At 33.8% G+C, this 23601-nt stretch overlaps 1 protein-coding gene across 2 annotated transcripts in view; it reads left to right on the top strand.

Annotated features, from left to right (window-relative positions):
• LOC118183740 (glutamate receptor ionotropic, kainate 2-like) overlaps positions 1–23601 on the top strand; it is a 63933-nt gene that overhangs the window by 3875 nt on the left and 36457 nt on the right. For both annotated transcript variants that reach the window (XM_035353338.2, XM_035353339.2), the window contains exons 2-10: positions 3076–3231; positions 6273–6524; positions 8361–8539; positions 11491–11544; positions 13265–13420; positions 17113–17265; positions 19563–19667; positions 19837–19950; positions 22664–22867. In XM_035353338.2, coding sequence (XP_035209229.1) covers positions 3076–3231; positions 6273–6524; positions 8361–8539; positions 11491–11544; positions 13265–13420; positions 17113–17265; positions 19563–19667; positions 19837–19950; positions 22664–22867 — 1373 coding nt within the window. The remainder of the gene's footprint in view (positions 1–3075; positions 3232–6272; positions 6525–8360; positions 8540–11490; positions 11545–13264; positions 13421–17112; positions 17266–19562; positions 19668–19836; positions 19951–22663; positions 22868–23601) is intronic.

Here is a 23601-nt window from a genome sequence, read left to right on the forward strand (position 1 = left end):
ACGTTCTGAGGCTACTCGTTTTTGAGTTATGCGAGATACGTTCGTACAGACGCCACCAAAAATTCTCTTCAGAATTAGTTTTAAAGCAGTTTTATAATTTTTTTGGAGAAAACGAGTCTTTTATTCTGTCCTTACGTACAGATATCACGCAAAAACATCGTTAAATTGCATTCGATAGCGGTCAAAATGGATATTTCCGTTGAAATATGCTGCCTGAAACTTTCGCGATTACAATACTTCCTTTTTACTTCGTACAAGGAAGTAAAAATCTCCATTCCCAACCGCTTATCGTCTCTCCGCCATCTACAAAATTTTTTCATTTTGGGGATGTGAAACCACCATCCGAGCAGCTTTATCATAAAGCTCGGAAGCATATAGGGTGTTTACACATTTTTTTGGATGATTTCGGGGCCGTTTAATTAAAGTTGAAAATGAAAAGAGCACTTTTTTTAAATATTTGATCCGAGAATCTTTATTCTGGACTGGAAATCTGCGTCGTGATTTCCATGACAGAAGGTAAATTTCAAGGGGTATTGATTTCCACTCCTCTTCCACTACTTTCCAGAGTCCCTAAATTATGGTGGGTTTGCTGTTAGAAAGAACTTTTTCGAGAAGTCAAAGAACAATAGTCTACAGATGAAAGATCGGGGACTTTGCAGGAATGCGTTGAAACGTTACGTATGTAATGCGTGTATTAATCTCCCCTTTTTCAAGGAATGCAGTGGTACTTTCGGAAATATGACTTGTTACTTTGTCTTGAAGAAATTTCACTCTTGGAAAGTCATTGGAATAAAGAAATGGAATTCCTTCTATAAATACTAGACATAAAATTTTGACAATTAAAATTAAAAACCCAATTTGAAATTAAATTTGGGTTGATTTTAAAAGTTTTCTCACTCTTCTTATTTTTAATTTGCCTTTATAAGGGAATCCTGCGACAATCCTAAACATCTCACTGAAACTTTCTTTGCAATAATGTAACCAGGTCTGCACATTCTTTTCTGTTCTTTTTCGAAAATAAATAATCTTTTTTTTTAATTTTTTTCCCTTTGTTTGTTGTTGCAGTTATTTAGTTAAACCCACACTTCATCGAGGGTCAAAATATATTTCCATTTATATCCCGTTAAATAGTTTTTATACAGGATTCTACAAATTGTTTTGTATTGAGTCAAATGCGTCTGCAAAAGCTGGTGACCATTATAGCTTTTGTAACTTGTAATTTTGGTTTATTATTTTTTCTCTTGTTGCTACAGGTGTCCTTCAGGACTTTGCCATTGATTTCTGCATCGGCGGATTTTCCTTTTGTTACCGATATTTTAACTTTAGAAACATTAGACACAGTGAGCACATTTTTCGGGTATTCGTTTGGAAACTTCTTTCCATAAGTAATGACAGACGGCTTTTGCCTTTCTGATTTGTTACTTATTTTGCACTTGGAAATTTTAATACTATATACCTTTTATAATGTTTTTGAATTATGGAATAAGAATATTTCCCTTCAGAATGCGCAAAATCATAGCCTTCAATCCATCCCTTGTCTACATGAGACATTTTTAAAGAAGTATAAATTTAAAAATAACAAACGATATTTCTCAATTCAAATAAGAGGCCGTTTCCCAAACTTTTTATTCCAAAACATTTTTTAAAAACATTCTTATCGAAATCATTTTAAATTATATCAACAGTTACAGCATAGTCAGAATTTCTTTTCTCATTCACATGCGATAAAGAATTATCTTTTAGCTGCGGTTACTTAGCTGCTTTTCCACAAAATGCCTTCCTGTTGGTTTCTTGATGTATATTTTTCTGTTTTTTTCACTGTCACACGTTAGATTCCTCAACGTAAATATGACGTATCGAAGGTCCTTTCCCGTTTCCCTTAGATAAAAGAATAACTTGAAACTTAAAATGTGAATGGTAGCTGAATCGTTGCCCGATATTTTCCTTCAAACTACCTGCAGCCAGAACTAAACTTGTATAATTCTATGTAACATTATTCATAAAACAACAATGAATTCTATCTCAGTTATTAAATAACGCCTGCTGTGTTTTAATAACGCCTGTTGTATTTATTTTGAGTGTGTTATTAAGTGCTCAACATAATCTTCATGCTCAACATTTTGAGAGCTCAACATAATCTTCGATTTCAGTTTTTCATTTCTAACTCATTCTTCCGTACGCAAAGTCAATTTCAGTTATCTGAATGCACGTGTCGCCCTGTAATGAAGTAAATTTATGTCAGCTTTCAGGTGTTACACTGAAGTATAAAAAATCGGATTGCAATTTTTTCCCCAGTTTTAGCGTGAACTGTCAATCTATAACCCTGGGTACCGTTTTATAGAGGCTCATTTATTATTATTTTTTTTATTCAGATTTGGTTTTTAACTTCGCTTCTTTCACTTGATATAAAAAGTAAGCATTAATTTTGTTTTTGCAAGAGAACAGTTTGGCACTTTTGAAACTCAACGTGCAACCTCTGCAATACTAAAGCGTTTCACCGATTTAGTATTGCAGAGGTGTTCGAACTAAGCGTGAAAGGTTTCATATCCTGCTAGAAATTTTTGAAGATTCGCTGGGTTTGCAGGTGACTACATGTTTCTCTTCGTGTCACTTTCACATTAGCAGCAAAAGAATATAAATTTCAAAAACTCTAATTTGTTTAGTCGGTAATGGCAAAGCATATAACGAGTATATGCCTGAGAGGAGATATATAGCTATCATGAATGATTTTCTAGAAGAAAATTCCTCGTTTTCACGTAACACATGAGAAAAAAATCACAAAAACAACCATGCATGCAGCACGCCTCCCAGGATTCGAATCCGACCAAACAACCAGTATTCAACAAACCTGTCCACTGATCCATTGGTTGGCCATAGAACTATAACACTGTACATTTTACTTACTTTAATCAATTTGTGTGGCTAATTTTTGTCTTCTTTAGCATTTAGTCCATCTGCCGTATTACAATATTTAGATAAATCCTAAATCCTACTTGTTGGTCTCTTATTAACACGGTCCTTTCTCCACGACCTAACGAAAATAATAATAAATCACTAATTTCTTTTAAATTGAAGGTGGCCTGTTCGAATCTGGAGATGAGATGCTGGAGACAGCTTTCAAGTACGCGGTGGAACGTGTCAACACCGATCCTAGACTCCTACCCAATTCAAGACTCACTCCACAGTTAGAACGAGTGGAACGCCACGACAGCTTTCAAGCAGCTAGAAAAGGTACAATTCCATATTCTAAATAATATGCTTATTTGTTAAATTCCGTTAAACTTTTAAGAGTAAACACGTATCTAATAAGATGAATTACAACAGTTTTCTACTTTGAGCTTTCGGTTTGTAACTGCCTATTGAAGCTATAAATTTTGTTATCAGTAAAGGTTTTAGTTTTTCTTTCTATATGGTTACGATACAATCAAGACTTTTGAAACCAAAAACTCACCTTAACGTCCTAAGCCGAAGTATCGACTTCGCAGAATAACTAGTCACTTCCCCTGCGCTTTGGCGAATATGAGCTGGCTACAGCCGAAGTAAACAATTTTTCATGCTTCATAAACCGAATGAATGAGTCAATAATACTACAAATTTTTGAAGATATTTGTATTATTTGTTTGTAAATTGATTTTTGCGCGTTTTTATTTTATTGTGCATCGTTTTTATTTGTTTATTTATTATATTTTGTATCATGATTACATACCAATTGTTATATTTTGTATCATATCAATTTATTATATTTTGTATCATGATTAGGTATAGAGTATCCTGTAATCATGATTTGGTATCATGATTACATGATACACTGTACCTCAGGTTTATTTTGTTTAATCTTGAATTTGTGGTTACTTATTTGCATGTGTTTCGTTTATTATTCTTTTCAAGAGCGTTAAATTCTTATTCAGTTGACGTTAAACTTCCAAGGATAGTTCATATAAAATCGAACACAGGGCAAAAAACATGTTTTCGGGCTTGGCGAAATTTCTGATTATGCGGATCCCGTCCTTGAAGAAAATTTATCCCGGAATGAGAGAAAAATTGCCATCACAAATTATCAGCACCGAACAAAACTATTTATAGGAATTATAAAAAGGAAAAGAAAAATATGTCGGATAACAGCACTGATAGAAGATGATGTCATAGAATTTGAGAGTTTTTTCAAAAAAAATTTTCTTTTTATTTTCCCAATCCCAAACAGTACGCAGTTTAACTGTATATAATGTCAGATATATGGTGTCCGCCGATAACATCGCGGCAAAAACATCGCGGACGAAAACATCGCGGAGAAAACAACGCAAGGCAAAAACATCGTGCTACAAAACATCGTGGGAGAAAACATCGCAAAGAGAAAACATCGCAGTCCTAAAACATCGTGGTACAAAACATCGTCGTCGAAAATAAAGCGGTTCAAAAACTTCGCAGTTTAAAAACATCGTCGTCGAAAATATCGTGGTAAAAAATAAAGTAGCTACAAATCATCGCATGACGATAACATCGCAGACATGCTTTTTCCATACATGCTTTAATAACTGTAAATGAATATTCCCATAAAGATTTGTGAGCGCAAAATGTAAAGAAGGATAATTTTTATTTTCACATTTTTATTAACTAATAATTTTTTTCTGAAAAAGTAAGAAGGAAACTTAAGCATAGAAAATTAAATGCAAATTATAGATTATACTTTTCATGAAAAATTACCAGTAAAAACGTTATAAAAAATGATTTATTAATGGCCTTTGTTAGTTAACTATGTCAGTTTAAAATTCTATTAATTGCTATAAGTTGCATTAATTTGCTATGCTTAAGTTTCCTTCTTATTTTTTCAGAAAAAACTTATTAGTTAATAAAAAAATGTGAAAGTAAAAATTATCCTTCTTTCCATTTTGCGCTCACAAATCATTATGCGAATATCCATTTACAGTTATTAACGCATGTATGAAAAAAGCATGTCTGCGATGTTATCGTCATGAGATGATTTGTAGATACTTTATTTTTTACCACGATATTTTCGACGACGATGTTTTTAAACTGCGAAGTTTTTGAACCGCTTTATTTTCGACGACGATGTTTTGTACCACGATGTTTTAGGACTGCGATGTTTTCTCCCACGATGTTTTGTAGCACGACGTTTTCGCCTTGCGTTGTTTTCTCCGCGACGTTTTCGTCCGCGATGTTTTTGCCGCGATGTTTTCGGCTGTAACCAGATATATAGACATAGATGAATCTGAAAAATAAGATAGTTGATTGAAAAAAAAAAAAAAAAGAAAAGAAGAAAAGAACCGATTTTGCCGAAAACCAAACTGTACCTAACCGGCCTTTTACACGAGTTTGAATTCAGTAGTCGAGCAGTTTTATTCAAGTTCTCTTGTAAATACTATTCTTTAATGCGATTTATAAATCCAATTCTTCTTTCATAATGATCCTTACTCTTCCCTTGTTCTTTTAATTTTGTTCTTTTTAATTTTGTGTGTCCTTACTCTTCCCTTATTCTTTTAATTTTGTTCTTTTAATTTTAATGTGTTCTTTTAATTTTGAATTCTGCTTTAACTTACATAGCCAAATGAACTTATTCTCCAGGTTAGGCTGCTTCAAAATGCAGGTAGATTGTTAAAAGTATTTTTCTGTTAATTATAATATGGGTTCTTCTTTTTTCGTAACTTTTAAATTCCTCAAATAAACTCTGATTTAAATTAGACATGGGAGTCGTTCCTTGTATTACCTTGGTTAATCAGAAACTAACTTGCGTTTACTCCCAATTTATTTTTTGTTTTATATTCAAAGGGAAGCTTGAATGCCTGCTGTCAAATCTCAGAAGCAAAGGGTTCAAATTGGAACACTAATCACGTCAACCAATTTTATACATGCTGCTGTAATTAATAATTTAAATACAAGCAGCCCGATACACTCTAAATGAATTCAATACGCATCAAAACATCATTAAAAATGTGTTTTGTTTACCACAGTGATATGCACTGTCTCATGCTAAAGTCTTTGATGTGATCAATTGTATAGAAGAATTTCACATACGTTTCGTTAGACATTACACCGCGAACTCTACATTTTCAAAGTAATGCTTGAGGTACTATAACTCTAGGTAGGCAGCATGTAAGGACTATACTTGATGGTCAACAGTAAAGAACTGTGTTCTTCATATTAATACTTGAGCCTGCACTTGTAAAATTATAGGCAAGAATAAACTTTTACTTTAAAATTTTCACAAAAAAAAAAAAAAAAAAAAAAAGAAAGAAAGAAATTTTGTTTTCTTTTAGTATGTGATTTGCTGAGCGAAGGAATGGCGGCCATGTTTGGACCTCAATCGAGCGAGGGTAGCGCTGCTGTACAATCAACGTGCGACGTCCTGGAAGTTCCTCATATCGAATCAAGATGGGATTACAGGACAAAGAGAGACAACCACTCCATCAACCTTTTCCCACATCCTACTGCTCTCGGAAAAGCATACTTAGACTTCGTGAAAGCAAAAGAATGGAAGAAATTCGCCATTGTGTACGAAGAAAGTGATGGTAATGATATATTAGTTTTCAGAATATTCTTTAAAATATTACCTAAATGGACATGTATTTCTAAAATCAGGCAAAAATCAATTTTAAATTGGCATAGATGTTAAAAGTCTCTCCTACATTTCTTTATTTTACATTTTATACTAGTGTTTCTTTTCCTTGTGTGTACCTGACACGAAACTAAGCCTTTAACAGTGAAATGAATAATGGTTTTTATTAAATGTGAGTAAAAAGTATTCATGAAGTAACTATATAATATACATATTGTTGATAGAGAGTCTATGATTATAAACATCTCCAGAGCGAAGTCAATCATAATCATCTTTTAAATGAAAAAAAAAAAAAAAAAAAAAAAAAAAACCCACGCTAACATAACATCTAAAATTAGGCTTTTCCCCCCGATTTTGACGCATATTTTGAATAAAACTGTATGGAACTTGAGAGTGATCAGAGATCCATCTTCTAATAATCAGTATTGTTCATTTCCACGAAATTAATTTTGATATTAAATATAATTTATGTCAAAAGTATTTTTAGCCCAATATTTTTAAAAATTTCGAATTGTTATGTTACTTTGCAATACATTTATTATCCAATCGACTTGGCAAGACCTGCCATTTATTTTCCGCGTACCTTCGCAGACTGCTAATTCGTAGTGTGTTTAATTTTGTCTTTCAGCCGTAATCAGTTCGCTATATAATTTAAACCGTTATTTCTTAATATTACATCTAGTTGATATAAATTAAAATATTGATTAATAATACGTGCAACTGAAAAGATTTATGAACACTTACAGATTATTATAATAAATAATATATTGCGGAACAGAATCACCACATTTCCTTTTTTAGGAGGAAAGGGAGAGTTACGATTTATGCTTGAAAATTATTTGCAAAAAGTATAATCTTTAGCATTTTATTTTACTTGTTTTTATTTTCCCCGTTTACATTTTTGTGTCACCAGCGTGAATAGAAGAAACTATAGTGACTAATAGTGCGAGTCAGAAATTTGGCTACACGTTAAAGTAAATACAGGATGTTAACGGTATATTGCCTATTGTAAAGTGGTAAATGTTATATTAAATTTGAAATTTCATTTTTTCCCATTTCAAATAAAAGTCACGTGCTCGCGCTTAACATTCATTAACTAAGACGGAACTGAAGCACATAATTGCTGAAGGAACCGACTACATTCCAAATGGTAGCGAAGCCATGAAACTGAGCAGATGTCATTTTAAAGTAGCATTTTGCCGTCGACTGTGAAAGACTGGTGAAAATGGCTGCTTACAACATGGAAATTTTCAGAAAAGAGAACTTTCTGGAATGATCATTGAAAAGTTCATGAATAGACCACGGGAAAAAGCGCTAACATGATTCTGGTTGAAATCATTGTGTATTTGACTCTACGAAAACTTATCATAATTCCTTCAGGTCTAAACCTTTCATCATTGGTTCTCTTAAGAGTCAGTTTTGACTTGCTTCTCAACATTTTCCTCTGCTAGGTATTGTTTTCCAGTTTCAGGATATGCCTTTCCAATCCCACTATCTCAAATTTTTGTAGCCAATTACTGAAATCATGTGAGAAGATCAAAAGCATAGCCATATTTCTGACTCATCCAATATACCAATGATAGGGTAGCGAGAGTGTTAAAGAGACCAGTAATAAGCAGCAAGAATCAGCGTAACGTAAATAAATTCCTAAACTCCTGTTAGTAATTTACCAAATCTTGTTGCTTATTATTGTTGCCTATAACATTTAACTCTTTAGTGTGTTCTTTTATTATATGAAACAGAATTTAAAAGGTAAGGAATATATTACTTTTTTTTCTTTTACCCATAGCTCTGATACGTCTTCAAGAACTTTTAAAAGATCCTTTTATCAGACAAAGGCAAGTCGTTGTCAGACAGTTCTTACCACATCAAGAATACAGGAAATTATTAAAAGAGCTAGGAAGGGCTGGGATTAAGAATATCGTCATTGATGTACCTACCAAGAATGTACAAACTGTGCTGAAGCATGTAAGCAATTTTATTACCCAAGTTTTTACATACTGCTTGTCAGTTTATGATAGTTGTTAAAATTTCCGATATTTTTCATAACGCTCCGAGTAATTGCCGCTCATTAACGAGCATATTAAACGATATCATGATTGAAGGACAACGATGTAATTGCAATTTATTTGATGTTATTTAGTTCATCTTAATTTAATACATTTTCTTTGATACTTCTGTTCTTGGCAAACGTTGCTTTTTTATACTATAAATGTCTTTAGTGAAATCGCTCCACATCATTTTATTACCTTTATGTTATCACACGCTATCATGTCATTTATCTTCTGCGTGGCATGGTAAATAAACAGTTCCCAATACGTTGTCATTCGACATGATGCATTGAAATGGCACTGAATTATTGGTACCTGATTAGTAAAGAGCTATTGCTTCTTACACGACACGAAGTATAGTAACGAGTGACTGCTTATTATACGAAGTATCTGATTAGTAACAAGTTACTGCTTCTTACATAAAGTATCTGATTAGTAACGAGTTACTGCCTCCATCATGAAGAAATATGAAAGAGAACTCCATGAAAATGTTCCAAAAGTATAGCCTGCTATATGTCTTCTAAAATTTTCTATAAATCAGTTGAGGACTTTGGTGATGAATAACATGTTTGCACAATAATTTTCAGAGTATTTCAAAAGGGTTCAATAGGATTGAAAACTACAAGGTGGTCATTTCAGTAGAAAGAATTCATTGAAATGCTGTTCGAACAGGTAGTATGCAATCAAGATCTGTGGAAGGAGCAATTGTCTTCCTAATATATTCTATTTCGGTCCAGTTGACAAAAAGGCATGGAGAGACGCAATTGGTAATCTACGTACTTAGATGCAATGATGCTGCTTGGTACAAGTACCAAAGATTTCAATTATTGCCGAAAGAAAACATCTCAGACCATCTCAGAGCAAACAAATCTTTTACAGTTTCAACTTGGCATGTTGGATTCCTAGCTTTATAGATCTGGTGCGATATTCGAAGTCTGCCACCAGTGTGAATGCAGTCGGAATCGAGACTATTCACGCTTGCTACTCGCTGCCAGTCGTGAACTTATTATTCTTTTTAATGGGAGTTTGTAAATCGTAAGCTTACCAATGATGATTCCAAATGATATTACTTTTAACGGTTGCTGCAGGAGTATATCCAGTAATGTAAAGAAGTAATATAAAGAAAGGGAATTTATATCCTAGTAGTGTATATTCACTAATGTACAGAAATGAGACAGCAAAACTACGATATTCGCATAATTCGCATTCCATCCTTAATTCAATAGCATTTCAGTGTATGATGTCTTTAATTTATCTTTGAAACCACAGTTGCTTAACAAATTGTGCAATTTAAAAATAATAAATCAGTTCTTGATAATTAAGTTGAATGAAATATGTATTTTACTTTTTTCGATTTTACTCTTTTCTTATTTAGTTATAAGGCAAATATGTTTATATAATTGTGTTTTTTCGAACAGTGGTTCTCAATCTTTTTTGCCCCATGTACCCCTTTCATCTCTGCTAAACGATGACTCCTCTCTCTTCTTTCTAAAACATGAAATATATATATAAGTTTATTTTAATTTAGATTAATTTTTAATGCGTTTTGTAAATTAAACAAGAAATTATGTAGATAATTTTGATAAATACCAAAACTTGAATAAAAGTAGCTTTTTACATTCATAAACTAAAACTAAATATTTAACAGGCAAATAAAATGCTGATCTCATCCTCCCTAAAACTATGAAATTCTATCCCTAGGGTGAATTTCCTCATGGTTGAGAACTCCTGATCTGGACATACGTATAACGTTTATGAAGAAGAAATAAACTAAATTTTTTTTAAAGATAACCTTTCAAGCTCGTATATTAACGAACGCCCCAGTTGTAGGACTGTTTCCAGAAATTTCTTCTAGTGTAAGTTGAGTAAAAGATGGTTTCTATTAAAAACTCATATGAGTTATCTATCTAAGGGCAGAGATAATTCTATGAAGGAAATTCTTTGCTTAGGTAGTCAGCCCATGCCTGCTATGCAGTATTCATGCAAACACATAAACACAAACAAAAGTAATCGTATTGAATTCCTCAACGATTATCGCTCTAAGTTATTCAGAAAACATGTCTAATGACACATGAAATGAAAAATAAGAATAAAAACTTACACATTATAGTCCGTTAGTTCTGAGGGTTTTCTTTTGAAAAATGAGTATTGTTTACATATAAAATTCAATGATTAACATGAATTAACTTCCAAAAAATTCCCAAGTAGAATCTTTAAGAATACAACAATGTATTGAAAATCATATAGTACTTCCTATATCAAGAATAATGGAAATTTATTACAGACGCTTCATTCGGATTTTAAAGCCCCATAATTATCCTCCTATGCGTCACACATATTCTTAAAGGTGGTGAGTTTACAACGAGAAGCGTTTTATGTTTAATGTATGCGCAGTGTATATCCATTGTTACTCTGCACTTTGCTATTGTTGAACTGCTCATGTGGTTGCCTATGTAAAGGTAAGTGCCCTGTATGGCCAAGCGTTGGATTAGTCAATGCAGGGAGGAGTGTTTAGGGTTGTTCCGCTAAAGTCTTCTGACTTCACGCTCGCTGATGATTTCATTTGGAGGAAAGTTAAAGACAATCTTTATGTGCCCCCATTTCCACCAATATTATAGAATCTTCCCAACCGCATTACAACTGCTATGAAGGCCATCAGATGGGAAGTGTTACAACGCGTATGGACAGAAGAGTGCATCTTGTAGTAAGAGGAACATATCTCTTAAATTATGACAGAAATTTGAAAGATTTATTTGAAATATTTTGCGATATATAATATTTTAAAGCTCGATGCATTATTTTTAATAACTCTTTATATTAATTGTTTACTATTCGTTTGATACTGATTTCATGCTTTTCCGTCTCAAGGCTCAGCAAGTGGATATGATGTCTGAATATCACAATTACTTCATCACTTCTTTGGTAAGCATTATTTAATCCTGAATCAATATTTAATATTTAACAAGAGAATGCTGGTTACTACGAATATTCAATATTAAGAAAATAGCATTATTATCTTTTCGAAAAATGTTCATCATCATTAAATAACTGCAATTATAAGATGAGATCAAGTAAACAGTGCTCATAACAGCGCGAGCGGTGGCAGGAAAATAATAATCATTCTTTTTAATTTAGCCTTTCTCTGCATTTCTTATTCTTGATGCAAAAAGAAGTATATATTTTAAACTTTGTATTATATTGTTACGAATTTTGCATATACGTAAATAAATTTAGTGAAATTATATGTAAAACTTTTTTTTTTAATAAAATAATGTAACATGAAAATCAAAATCAAAGCGTTGCCCGAAAATTAAGAATATAGGGCAAGTCTATTTAGCATTGAGTAGATGACTATCTCGCTAAATCGGCAAGACATCCCCACCCTGGCGTTGGTATAGGGAACTATTTTTTGTCGCCAAATCCGGCAACCACTCGACGAAGTTTTGGTTCGGCCCCTGTATAACTATAATGGGTATTGTAATTGATTCTCTGTGTATCTATAACCGTATTCATATACCTTCCAGTAATTTCGAGAAGATACTCGAAACTACTGGAACTCTAGAGATTTCTTCTCTACTCTAGGGATTTCTCGGTGGCCGGGGGAAAAACTATTTAAGATCGGAGAGAGGACCAATTTCTCAGTTGTTTAGTTTACAGTAAGTTCCGAGTATTGAAATATCTCTGTATGAGCTTCCTCTTTAGGTGACCTTTGCATTGTGTTGTGTTTAACGTTCTTAGAAGATTGAAGTATAACTACTGACTGTACTCTGCGATAATGTGAAGAGCTGTACACTATTTTTGTGGAAAGTTCCAGAACTCTTAAGTGTTCCTATGGATAAAATAAATTTCATCAAGCTATCATCAGATCTGTAGGCATTCAATCTGCTATGAATATGTATGCACGCAGTAATATTAGCACAGATCAAAATTCAGTTGATCAATTCAATTGATCTTTTTAAATCTACCGTATATATACAGTATCGGAGTATTAATTACTATTATATAAGGTACTTCTCCCGCCTTCCTAGTCTGCCTTTGTGGTGTAGTGGTTCTGCATGCTGGGCCGGTATTCCAGAGGTCCGTGGTTCGATTCCCGGGGAAGGCGTTTGCTAATTTTTCATCTCTCCGGCTCCAATTAATCCTAATGTCTCTAAAATTATGGGACGGAAAATAAATAATTCGTTTGCTTTTCGCATTGAGATAAATGACTAAGTTCGTTTTCTGGATTTTTTGATTAAAATTTATTATTTAAGTCATCAGGATTAACTTTTCTTGCTTTGTTCGTATACACACAACATATGAAAGCAATTCTTCACCCAGATTAGATTGGTTCTGCTTAAAATTTGTAACAGAATATGATTAAGCTTTAAAAGAAAACTCAGAAAAGGTATACCTTTCAAATTAAATTCTCAGCACGAAGTTGAATATTCGCAAAATTTATCCATCAAGTTCCAGCATATTGATTCTGATTGACAATATAATTTGTACGTAGTTCTTTCTCATCCTGCACTAAATGGATTCAGCTTGTATAAGGAATTCCCGTTTAGAAATTATTGTTATCTAATTTTCAAATTTCAGCATTCAGAGCGAAGCTTTTTAATATTTGTGTTTTTTTTTTTTTTTTTTTTTTTTTTCCTTTAAGGATCTCCATACTGTGGATTTAGAGGATTTTCAGTACGGTGGCACCAATATCACGGGGTTTAAGCTTGTGGACGAGGACAATCCGGGATACACTGAAGTGGTGGAGACTTGGAGGAATCCCGTCTTAAGAGCCACAGGAAAAGAACCCACTCTCACGGTCAGTCCGGTTTCACACTAATAAATTTGATAATGCCATATATTAACTATTTAACCCTGCATAAGAACTGATTCATGCTTAAGAAACTTAATTAGCATGACGCAAGTATGAGCGATGTTTTAGGGGGACGTTATCTTAAAGAAATGCTTACAACTGCAAATCCCCCAATTACGGGCACCAGTTCATATTTACAGTTATAAGAAATACACTGTAGTGATTGTTATTAGAACTGCAGCTGAAAGTATGTTGACAATTCCGAAAAGAGACAGATATTGTTTGGTAACTTTATTTGCAGGTATTTCCTGTTACGAAGCACATTAGGACAGATATTTTCTTATCAGCATCTAATAGTTTTTTCAAATGCAATGTATCTGTTTGATAGCACTCATATGCATAATAATCCCGGCCTGTACTAAAAACACAGGTGCAGATATAATTTTCTTTGGCAGAACAACTTCATATAAATTAAGGATGACTCATGTCGTTTGCATAGGCCTGTCATGAGAACACAAGTGCTTATATCGTTTTTTGACGGAACAGCTTTTATTTAAATAAGGAGGGCTCATATCTGGGAAATCTGATTTTTTTTTTGGGGGGGAAGTATGTTAGGAATAAAAATGTCTCTTCATAGTAATCATGGATACATGGTATGCAACAATCAGCACACTCAGCTAGAAAGTGAAAATTTCGGGTTCAGTTCCAGGACGGATTTTTCAAGATCCCCAAAATCCGAAAAATGGAGAACTAAATGATAGCACGTTGGTCTTGTTTGCATGGCTAATTTATACGGACTGCCACTTTCAACTATTATTCCTGCAGAGGCAAAAGTACAGAATTATACCCTGCATGCTATGATATACCCTGCATGATATGATATACCATTGCAACTACATATACTTTTTATTACACTATATTGGAGTTGCAGCTATCGAAAGGGTTTCAGTTGATCAAACCTAATACATCCCAAAGTTTATGTCTGAGGATAATATCTTCTATATGTACGTTCATTTGTCTAATAGTACGAGCAGTTTGCTTTCTACTTTCTTAAACCATTGAAAAAAAGCCCATTAAAAAGTCTTAACAATCGAGTTTTTTCTGTTTTGACTAGAACAGTAATTTCATCGTGGGGAAAAAGTCAAAACTTGCCGGATGGATTGTGGTAAAGTAAACGAAGGTTATCAGTTTAAAGAGAAGGATGATATCTTGGAGGCTGTCTAAGAGAAACTTACTCGTATGCACCTTACGCACGGGGAACACTATGAAATTTCCAATGCAGCCAGTCCGTTTACGGGATTTAAACTCAGGTCAAATTATCACTGTTCAACCGTTCTTCTGGGGCTGCTTCAGGATAAATCATGAAATTTTATTGCCTGTTAATTATACTAATAATTTTGCTTTCCCCCAGGATTCACAGTAGCAACATCAGAAGCAACTAGTATATAATAATAACGAGGATTACAACGTACATTTTTAAGCAGTCAAGTCCCCGATAATATAATTATTACCATTATTTAAGATAAAGGTTTCCATTTAATAGGATAACGGCTATATACATTTAAATTGTACATGCAAAGATTTTCTTTGTTAAGGCCCACCAGCGGCCGAACGGTAAAATTTATGAACATTGGTCCCCACGACACGACCCGAAATCATATTTTTCCATTTAATAGGATAACGGCTATATACATTTAAATTGTACATGCAAAGATTTTCTTTGTTAAGGCCCACCAGCGGCCGAGCGGTAAAATTTATGAACATTGGTCCCCACGACACGACCCGAAATCATATTTGGGAGAACTGGCTGATTCCAGAGCAGATTTCGTGGTTTTGCGCATGTGTAATATGAATATAAGCCAGTTTCAACTAGAAAGTCCTTCACCAAGGAACATCCCTTTAAATAGGTAGCCTGTATGCTTTTCCCCTTAATCTAAATAAAATCTAAATAGCCCTAATCGGTTCTTCATTACCTATTTAGTCACATTAAGTGCTATATTTAAATTTAGAAATAGAATTATTCTGCATCGAAATTATTTATCAGTGTGCAACAAATGCAGGCTGGTCATGAAAAAACTTCTCCGGCGTATGATATTTAGAGGCCTATCCACTCAAACCAATCACAATGAAATTTCAGATTTTGCTGTTTGAAGGTATGCGTTCGAAATTGTGATGATATAAAACAATACAGCCTTCACGGTTACAGTTACAGGGAAAAGATTTCGAAATTTTTGAAACGCTACACATACTTTTTTCCGATGCAAATTGATCACCGCATTCCAAAAACATAAATGGCGTTGAAACATATGACGAAAACTGCCGACGTAGAAACATTTGCAGTGAAGAACATTGAAAAGGGCCAGTGACAACACAAGAGAGGTGAGGGAAAAGAACTTTTATTGGAATTACAAATTTTCGAAGTTTCAAGATAGAGACATCTCCCTTAACTTTGCAGTTTCATGGCCACCGCGATCTCCTGACCTCACTCCAATGGATTTCTGGTTCTGGGGTTATCTGAACTACACATCAAATCCATAAGCTTGGTCAGAATTGAATGATGCCATAAAATTATGAAGTAACACAGATCCCTTCTGCGATGTTGCATTCGTCACTGATGTCAACAATCTTCCGCATGCAATGCATTATCGTCTGCGAAGGAGAGCAAATTGAAAACTTGTAATTCCAAAAAAAGTTTTTCCCCCTCCCCTCTCTTGCGTTGTGACTGGTCTTTTGAAATGCTGTTCTTTGAGAATGTTTTAAGTTGGCAATTTTCGTGATAGATGTATCGTTCCAGCGACATTTATGGATTTTGAATGCGCTGATCAGTTTGTGCAGGAAAAAAGGTAGGTATCCCCATTCGAAATTTTTTTCACTCACACCCTAACCCTGAGGAGTCTATTGTTTTAAATCCTGACAGTCCCGAGCGCATACCTACAAATAACAATATCCGAAATTTCAGTTCAGTTGGATGAGGAGATAGGGTTTCATATATCAATGAACTTTTCTTATGACACTCTGTGTACTGTTGGTATTTTCCACGCAACTATGAACGAATTTATGCGACTTCCCTTGTATTCCGGAAATCTAGTAAAATCGAAGTTTCATTTCACTTCGCCTTACTGAATATCGCAAAGCCGCTAGAGATCTGCCTGAAGGAAGGGATGTCTTCATGTAGGACTGAAAAGGAAAGTGGATTTCTTTTACTTTACCGCCTATGAGTTAATTTGCGAAAATCCTATGCAGCCAGTCCTTTTGTCCGGGCTCAATCCAGGACCAAATAGTAATGTTCTGTGGTCTTAACCATAAGGCCATTTGTGGGTCGGTAAATTTCAAAGTTTTAATTTAAATAATTCTGAAATAGGATTTCTTTGCTGTGCAATTTTACATGCATGCAGGTTATGTTAAATTTATCTAAATATGAAAAATAATCAAACAACTTTCAAATCAAATAGTAGGAAAATCTCGAAATTCACGAATATGTTTCACATTCGAGAAATCTGCGAAGATCCTCTAAAAATCAGGAAAATGTTACATGGAAATAACAGCAAATAGTTTCATTGTGTCGAGGTGGAGTGAATTTCCTAGTTTCGATTTACGTAGATTCACAATTACACAATGTGTTTATTAATAAAATATAAATGTAAAGTCATTTCTATGAAAAAAATTACTCATTATTTATTTATTTGTTTATTGAGCAGACAGAAGCAGCTCTCTTATATGACGCTACACGACTCTTCTCGAGGGCTCTAACGGATCTGGACAGGGGCCAAAAAATCCACATCAAGTCTTTGTCGTGTGACACTGAAGAGCCTTGGCCTCATGGAATATCTCTAATTAACTATATGAGAATGGTAATTATGACTTTTAATGTTAAGAGATTTGAGTAAATTAACCATTAGAACTCATGTAGTTCTGTAGTCGTCTGAATAATAGAAATTGTTCAACAGGAATTATTTTAACTGGTTCTTTTCTTCCATTCAAGAGGCAAATTAAGGAAGAGAACTGTAGCTGAAACTAGAAAGTGACTTTTAAATATATATATATATATATATATATATATATATATATATATTACATATATTATTACAAAAAGACTTTATGGACAGAATTGTGTATGTACAAAAACTGTTTGACCAAGAGAAAGAATAACAAACCAAAAAGTTTTAGTAAGGGATAAGACTTTCATTAACTACAATGGCTGCGTTTCACGGTCTGTCGATACTCCATACCAGATTATCTAGAAATTCTTGAGGTAAGAGTTCTCATTCTTCAAGGAACATCTTTTTCGTTTGTCTGGTGCTCTCTAAAGGATAATATCGTGCTATCAGGCGTCACCTTAAAGTATCCCACCCATATTGAGCGGTATTTAAACCAGGTGAATACGCTGGACAATCCTTTCTGTGGATATCTTTACGTCCCTGTGGCTCCTCAACAGTAGGAGGCCTGGGAGGCTTGCATTGTTATCCACCATATTAAAGTCGGAATCAATGTCACCCCGGAAAAAAAGCACGTAGGACAGAACAACTTCATCACAGTAACGATATCTTGTAAGTGAGCCTTTGCTAGAAATGTGATGCCTCCCCACCATAAGCATGTCTCCCCATACAAACACGCTAGTACTGCCCCGAAGGTCTTTTTCCCTGATATTAGTAGAATGAAAGCGTGCCCCTACCTCTCTCCATATCAACTGTCCCCGAGAATAATTTATCATGCTGAAACGACTCTCATCAGTAAAAGAGGACGTGTCTTTTTGTTCTCTAAGCAACTGTTAACGGTGCCGCCATTGAGCTGCTGTCAATGGTGTGCAGCGTTCAGGATAGCAGGCGAATAGGCCCCATTTATGAAGTCGTCTGTCCACAGTAAACCGGGATACCTGTCGTCCGGTTGCCCTGCGCAGCTTCTGAGCTATGTTGTCCACTATCTGGTTTCGATCTCTTTCCACTTACAAGGCTATATATCGGTTATCACTCACCGTTGTTTTACTTTGCTGACCAACAACAAAACTTACCAACAACAAACATACTGTACCTGTCTTTTAGAAGACCTTTCAGGCTTTTGAAACAAAACTTTTATCAATTCCAAACTCTTGAGCGATAGACGTCAAACTACGCCCTCCTCAAGCTTGCCAATCATTCTACCACGTATAATGGCATCCTGATAAGTGAAAGTCCTGATAAGTGTCTTTAAGTGAAAGATTTCTTATATCCACGTACAGTCTCAGTTTCACTTGCAGAAGAATGTCTGGTTACGCGTAATCTTTTCTTCTTTTTAGATAGTGTCCTGCACATGCGAACGCTGACTCCTCACAGCTTTGCGGTCTGTGACGTAAGCTCCGACATTTTTTCTTTTTTTGGCTCACATTCTGCACAAAGAAAAAAAAGGGAGAAGAGTACAGTTCTATAGCTCCCGTTTTGCTGAGCCGATTGACAAAATATTATTCGCGTTTTTCATGTCTCGAAAGCGCGACTAAGGTTACATATCAGATTATATTAATTCAAAGTATGGTTATATACAGTCTTGTTCTAACATAGATATTTTGACAGAAAGTTTAGTTTTGTAAAAGAGCTGTATAACAACGTTGATTACTAATTTGTGCTTGATAATAATGCATGATTTCTGTCTTTAAGTGAAAGAGAATTTATTAAAAATTAACCTTTCATTTTGGTCGAAAACATAAAAAATTGAAACGTAAACTAAAACATTGTTGTTGGACAATTTAAGTCCTGTCCTACTTAATGACTGTGTGATTCAAAGTGTTCTGAACCCCAGTGTTCCGTGAAACACAGTTTAAAGACCACTACTATACACTAGCAATGCTTATCTTTTTTTTTTTTTTTTTTTTTATTCACGGAAAAAGCGCATGTTGCGATTGATAACCGAACCTTTCTGAAAAGAAGGAGGAAAAGGAGTGATTCCTAGAAGAAAATAATGTAAAAATCAAGTAAATAAACATATACAATTATAAATAATTTATTCGTAATAAAATTTCATAATTACGGTCAAATATATTTAATTATGCTACAGAGTATTTCCTTCAAAATTTTCCGGGACGCATTAAAAACTCTTTCACTTTAAGAATCCCTACTAGATAGCAGTACACATTACTAGGAGCATACCGATCTTCTTAAATATATGTCTTTTATTTTAGATCAACGTGAAAGGACTGACAGGTGACATCAAATTCGACCACCATGGATTTCGTTCCGACTTCAAGCTAAAAGTGTTAGAACTCACGAATGATGGTCTACGGGAAGTAAGTAAAATAGAGAGCTGTTTTCAATTAAATGATACCGAATGAAATTATCTCTATTTTTTTCCTCATTTAGTTGTTTTCATTATATATTTTTCTTCCAGTTTTCATGGAAACTTTCATTTGCGAATCATATGTAAATGTTATAATTATTACCATTATTTAATTTCAGTCTGGAGAATGGAATATCCACACTGGGCTCAATATGACCACCAACTATTCGAGGGCTACTGAAGAAATAATTCAGTCTCTGAAGAACAAGACTTTGCTAGCTACCACACTAATTGTAAGTGCCCAAGTCCATTCTTTAAAACAATGTTGTATAAAGTGGTAAACTGTTATGTAAAATTTACTATTGCGTGAATACTAGGTGAAGGTTTGACAAACTTTTAATATTTTTGTCCCAAAATAATGTTGCGAAGTCATTCAGCGTACCAGCCTAAGCAAGTGATATTTTTATAAAGAACAACCACTAAAATACATTATCTTGGTCGTGTTAATATAGTTCGAATAAATTAAATTTCTATTTCATTTTTTATTGGTAATTCAATATTTTAATATAAACAGAAATAAATTTAAAAGTTATAAAAGTGTTATAAATGACATATGAAAGTTATGTTCTGAGAAAGTTGAGTCTTCAACGCATACTTTAACATTTCATTATAAAATCCAGTATTATTACCTCTCAAATCTAGAAATGATATTTATCACCCATGCATCTCGAGAATTGTTGCCACTCAGCGAAACATAATATCTTTAATTTGTCTTTCACACTTTCTTAAGCATAGCCGATTCTCAAGCGACAAAGCATAAGAACTTTATCTTTTTAAAATTAATAAATTTATTACGATTAATAAACTAAGTAATTTAAAAGCAATAAAGAGACGTCTTAAAAACTTAAATATTTATTTTACTTTTTTAATAAGACGTCATGTTCATATTAATTAAAATGCATTTAATTTATAATATACTCAACTGATTGTTTTCTTGAAGTTTTGCTATGCAATCAGCTCTCGATTTACTAAGAATAATGTCCATCATAGACAAGATGATATCCATCATAAACCCAAAATCACGATTAATCCAAAAATAGCTTAGTGGATTGGGGGGGGGGCAAAGAAGAATAATTCATATTATAAAAAATGGATAAATACTATTAACAGTTTACTTATATTTCCAAGTAATTTAGTTTGGAGAATACATTCATTTGATAATCAAATTTAAATCAGTATTCGAAAGAAAAAGAACACACTGTAACTACCAAAAGAATACGAGTAAACATTATTAGAAATAAAGAAACAAAGTTATAAATTACATTGAAGAATAATACGAGTATTTACAGGAATTTTGTTTGTTTTTGTTTACATTACGTTTTATTTTAACGGGAGTCAATATGACAGACTAGATTAACTTCGTGCCAATAGTTTCCTAGACTAGATTCGCACTAAATTAACCATTTACAGACAGTAGAATCCCTTTTAATCGGTAGCAACGGGACCTCGGCGACTCCGGATAGTTGAATACGTATTTCTAGAACTTTTACTTTTTCATGTTTTGTGTTATCATCTCTACAAATTGCAACATGCGAAGTTCGTTGAAAGTGTTTTTTATCTATCGACCACAACTAAATCAATAATATTAAAAATCGCACGCATTATTTAAAATAAAAACAGTTTTTAAAAATTACCATGTTTAGTATGAAAGTTACGTATTTCTTCATGTGATGTCATATAACTTCGAATGTCTGCTTCTGCGTGCTTGCAATAAACATAAATATGGAAACAGAATTGTCTACCTCCACCCAAACCTGCAGCTCCTGTTCATTAAAACTAGCTGTCTCCGAATACGGAACTAAATTCAAGATGTCGGCCACTGACTTAGAACATGTTTGAAAACTAAGGATATCTTCGTCACTCGATTCGTAATCTATGAACCTGATCACAATTTACACCAACAGCAAAGTAATGTCCTTCCAAGTCAAAGTCAAAGTAAACTTGAGATCTTTTGAAGTAAATTGTTTTCAAAAAATCATGGACACTTTTTTTTTAAAGTTCACACACATCGATACATAAAAAGAGATCAGTGCTTCCTCTTTATGATCTAGATAATTTTTTGGTTCATCGGAGGAATAAGGTTATTACGTTCGGCAGAAGAGACATCACATAAATGTTTTCCTCTTTTAAATCTTCAGATTGCTAGCCCATCATATAATTTTTTATCTCACAGGCCTAAATTTCGGATTTAAACTTAGACTTTCAGAAGTGCCGTAATTTTGGTATTACGTTTAACCGGGTGCCGGTTAGGAGGGATTTTACTTTGCTTTTAATGCATGCTTGAGAAGATTTTGCATACTCCAGATTATGTACTGTTATGTACAATTAAATTATATCTTGTTGTGGATCAAAACACTCCAAATATTACATCATTCGTTATAACTGCTGTTTTCCGTCATATTTTTATTTTCCTTTTAAGCATTTTTCTCTATAATCAGTTTTATATAACGTTGATGATTTGTGGCCCACTGGCTGCATGGGCGTCACTGTGGTTTTTCCCATGTGTAACGAGTATATGGGACGGTTTTCCCTACAAAGTCTTCCACAAAAGCATACCTCCTCTTAGGCAGAAATCTCTGGAGTGCTTTTCCATAATCAATTAAACAAAACGTTGAAGATGTGTGACAGCAATCATTCCATCTTCCAATATTAAACAAACTTACGTTTTATAAGAAGCCCTGGTAAGAAGAAGGTTTATAAGAAGCCATCTGTAATTAACTGAGAGTTAATATAATTAACAAAAGAGATTTATAGTGCAATATTTTCCGTTAAAAGCCATTCTTTAAGTTATTTATGACATTTTATATTTTAAAATGGTTTTTCTAATTTAATTTTTTAACTTTTTTTTTTATTTTTTTTTATTTTTTTTATTTTTATTTCCTTCTTTAAGTGTTAGACTGTAATCTAAGTTTTCAAGTTTTTTTTCCCTCTTGATGTTTTCTGCAGAATGCTCCGTATACGATGCTGAAAGAAAATCACCAAGAGTTAGAAGGCAATGAAAAATACGAAGGTTACTGCATCGACCTCATAAAAGAAATTTCCAAAATCCTGGGCTTTCGATTTCTCATTAAGGAAGTAGACGACCACAAATATGGGGAAAAAAACGATCAAGGCGAGTGGAATGGAATGATCAAGGAGCTCATTGACGGGGTAAAGAGATAGATTTCTTTATCATTGTTATCAATACTCTGCCATAAAGCGGTTTCTTAGTTTGTTTGTGCATGTGCTATTATGCTAGAAAAGTGGTATGTACTTACCACTTTTCTCTCCGCAGTTTAAACTCGGAATTATTCTGTCAGTACACTTTACAGTGATTTCCTTCGAGTATCACATGAAACATTTTTATTAATTAAAGTATTAAAAGCTTAATAAAGTTCGTCCATAAGAAACATGAGAAAATTAAAATTTCTGACGTTAATGTCTCAGGTCCGCTATGGGAATGGATGAAAACTAAACTAGTTCTTTTTGCTCAGTTGAAAAAAATTCTTGTATGTAATTCTTTTGCAAAGTTTTTAATTAAGAATAATTAAGATGTTAGGGCTAACTTGCGGTTTCGCTCGCTGCGATCCAGGACTGCACTGCCTGTGTTTACATCCCTACAAATTCCTGTACTTAATTGACTAATTATAACCAGTAAATGAGTTAAAATGGATTTATGAGGTTTAATTGAAACTACAAGTACTACTGTATTATAATTTAAAAGAACAAACGTATACGATTCTTCCACATTCTTCTAAGTTATCGAATAGTGTATCCTAGCGTAGGCAGACTCACTCACCAGTGACTTCTGTTGAGGTTCATAATGGATAATTTCTGAATTTGAAACAGAGGCGAAGCAGTCCGAGAGCATCAGATTTCGGTGAGAATCCGATTGCACTCAAACA

This window comes from Stegodyphus dumicola, chromosome 4 (genome assembly GCF_044657685.1).
Source record: "Stegodyphus dumicola isolate Sdum_Otavi_A_Nest chromosome 4, ASM4465768v1".
NCBI lineage: Eukaryota > Metazoa > Arthropoda > Arachnida > Araneae > Eresidae > Stegodyphus > Stegodyphus dumicola.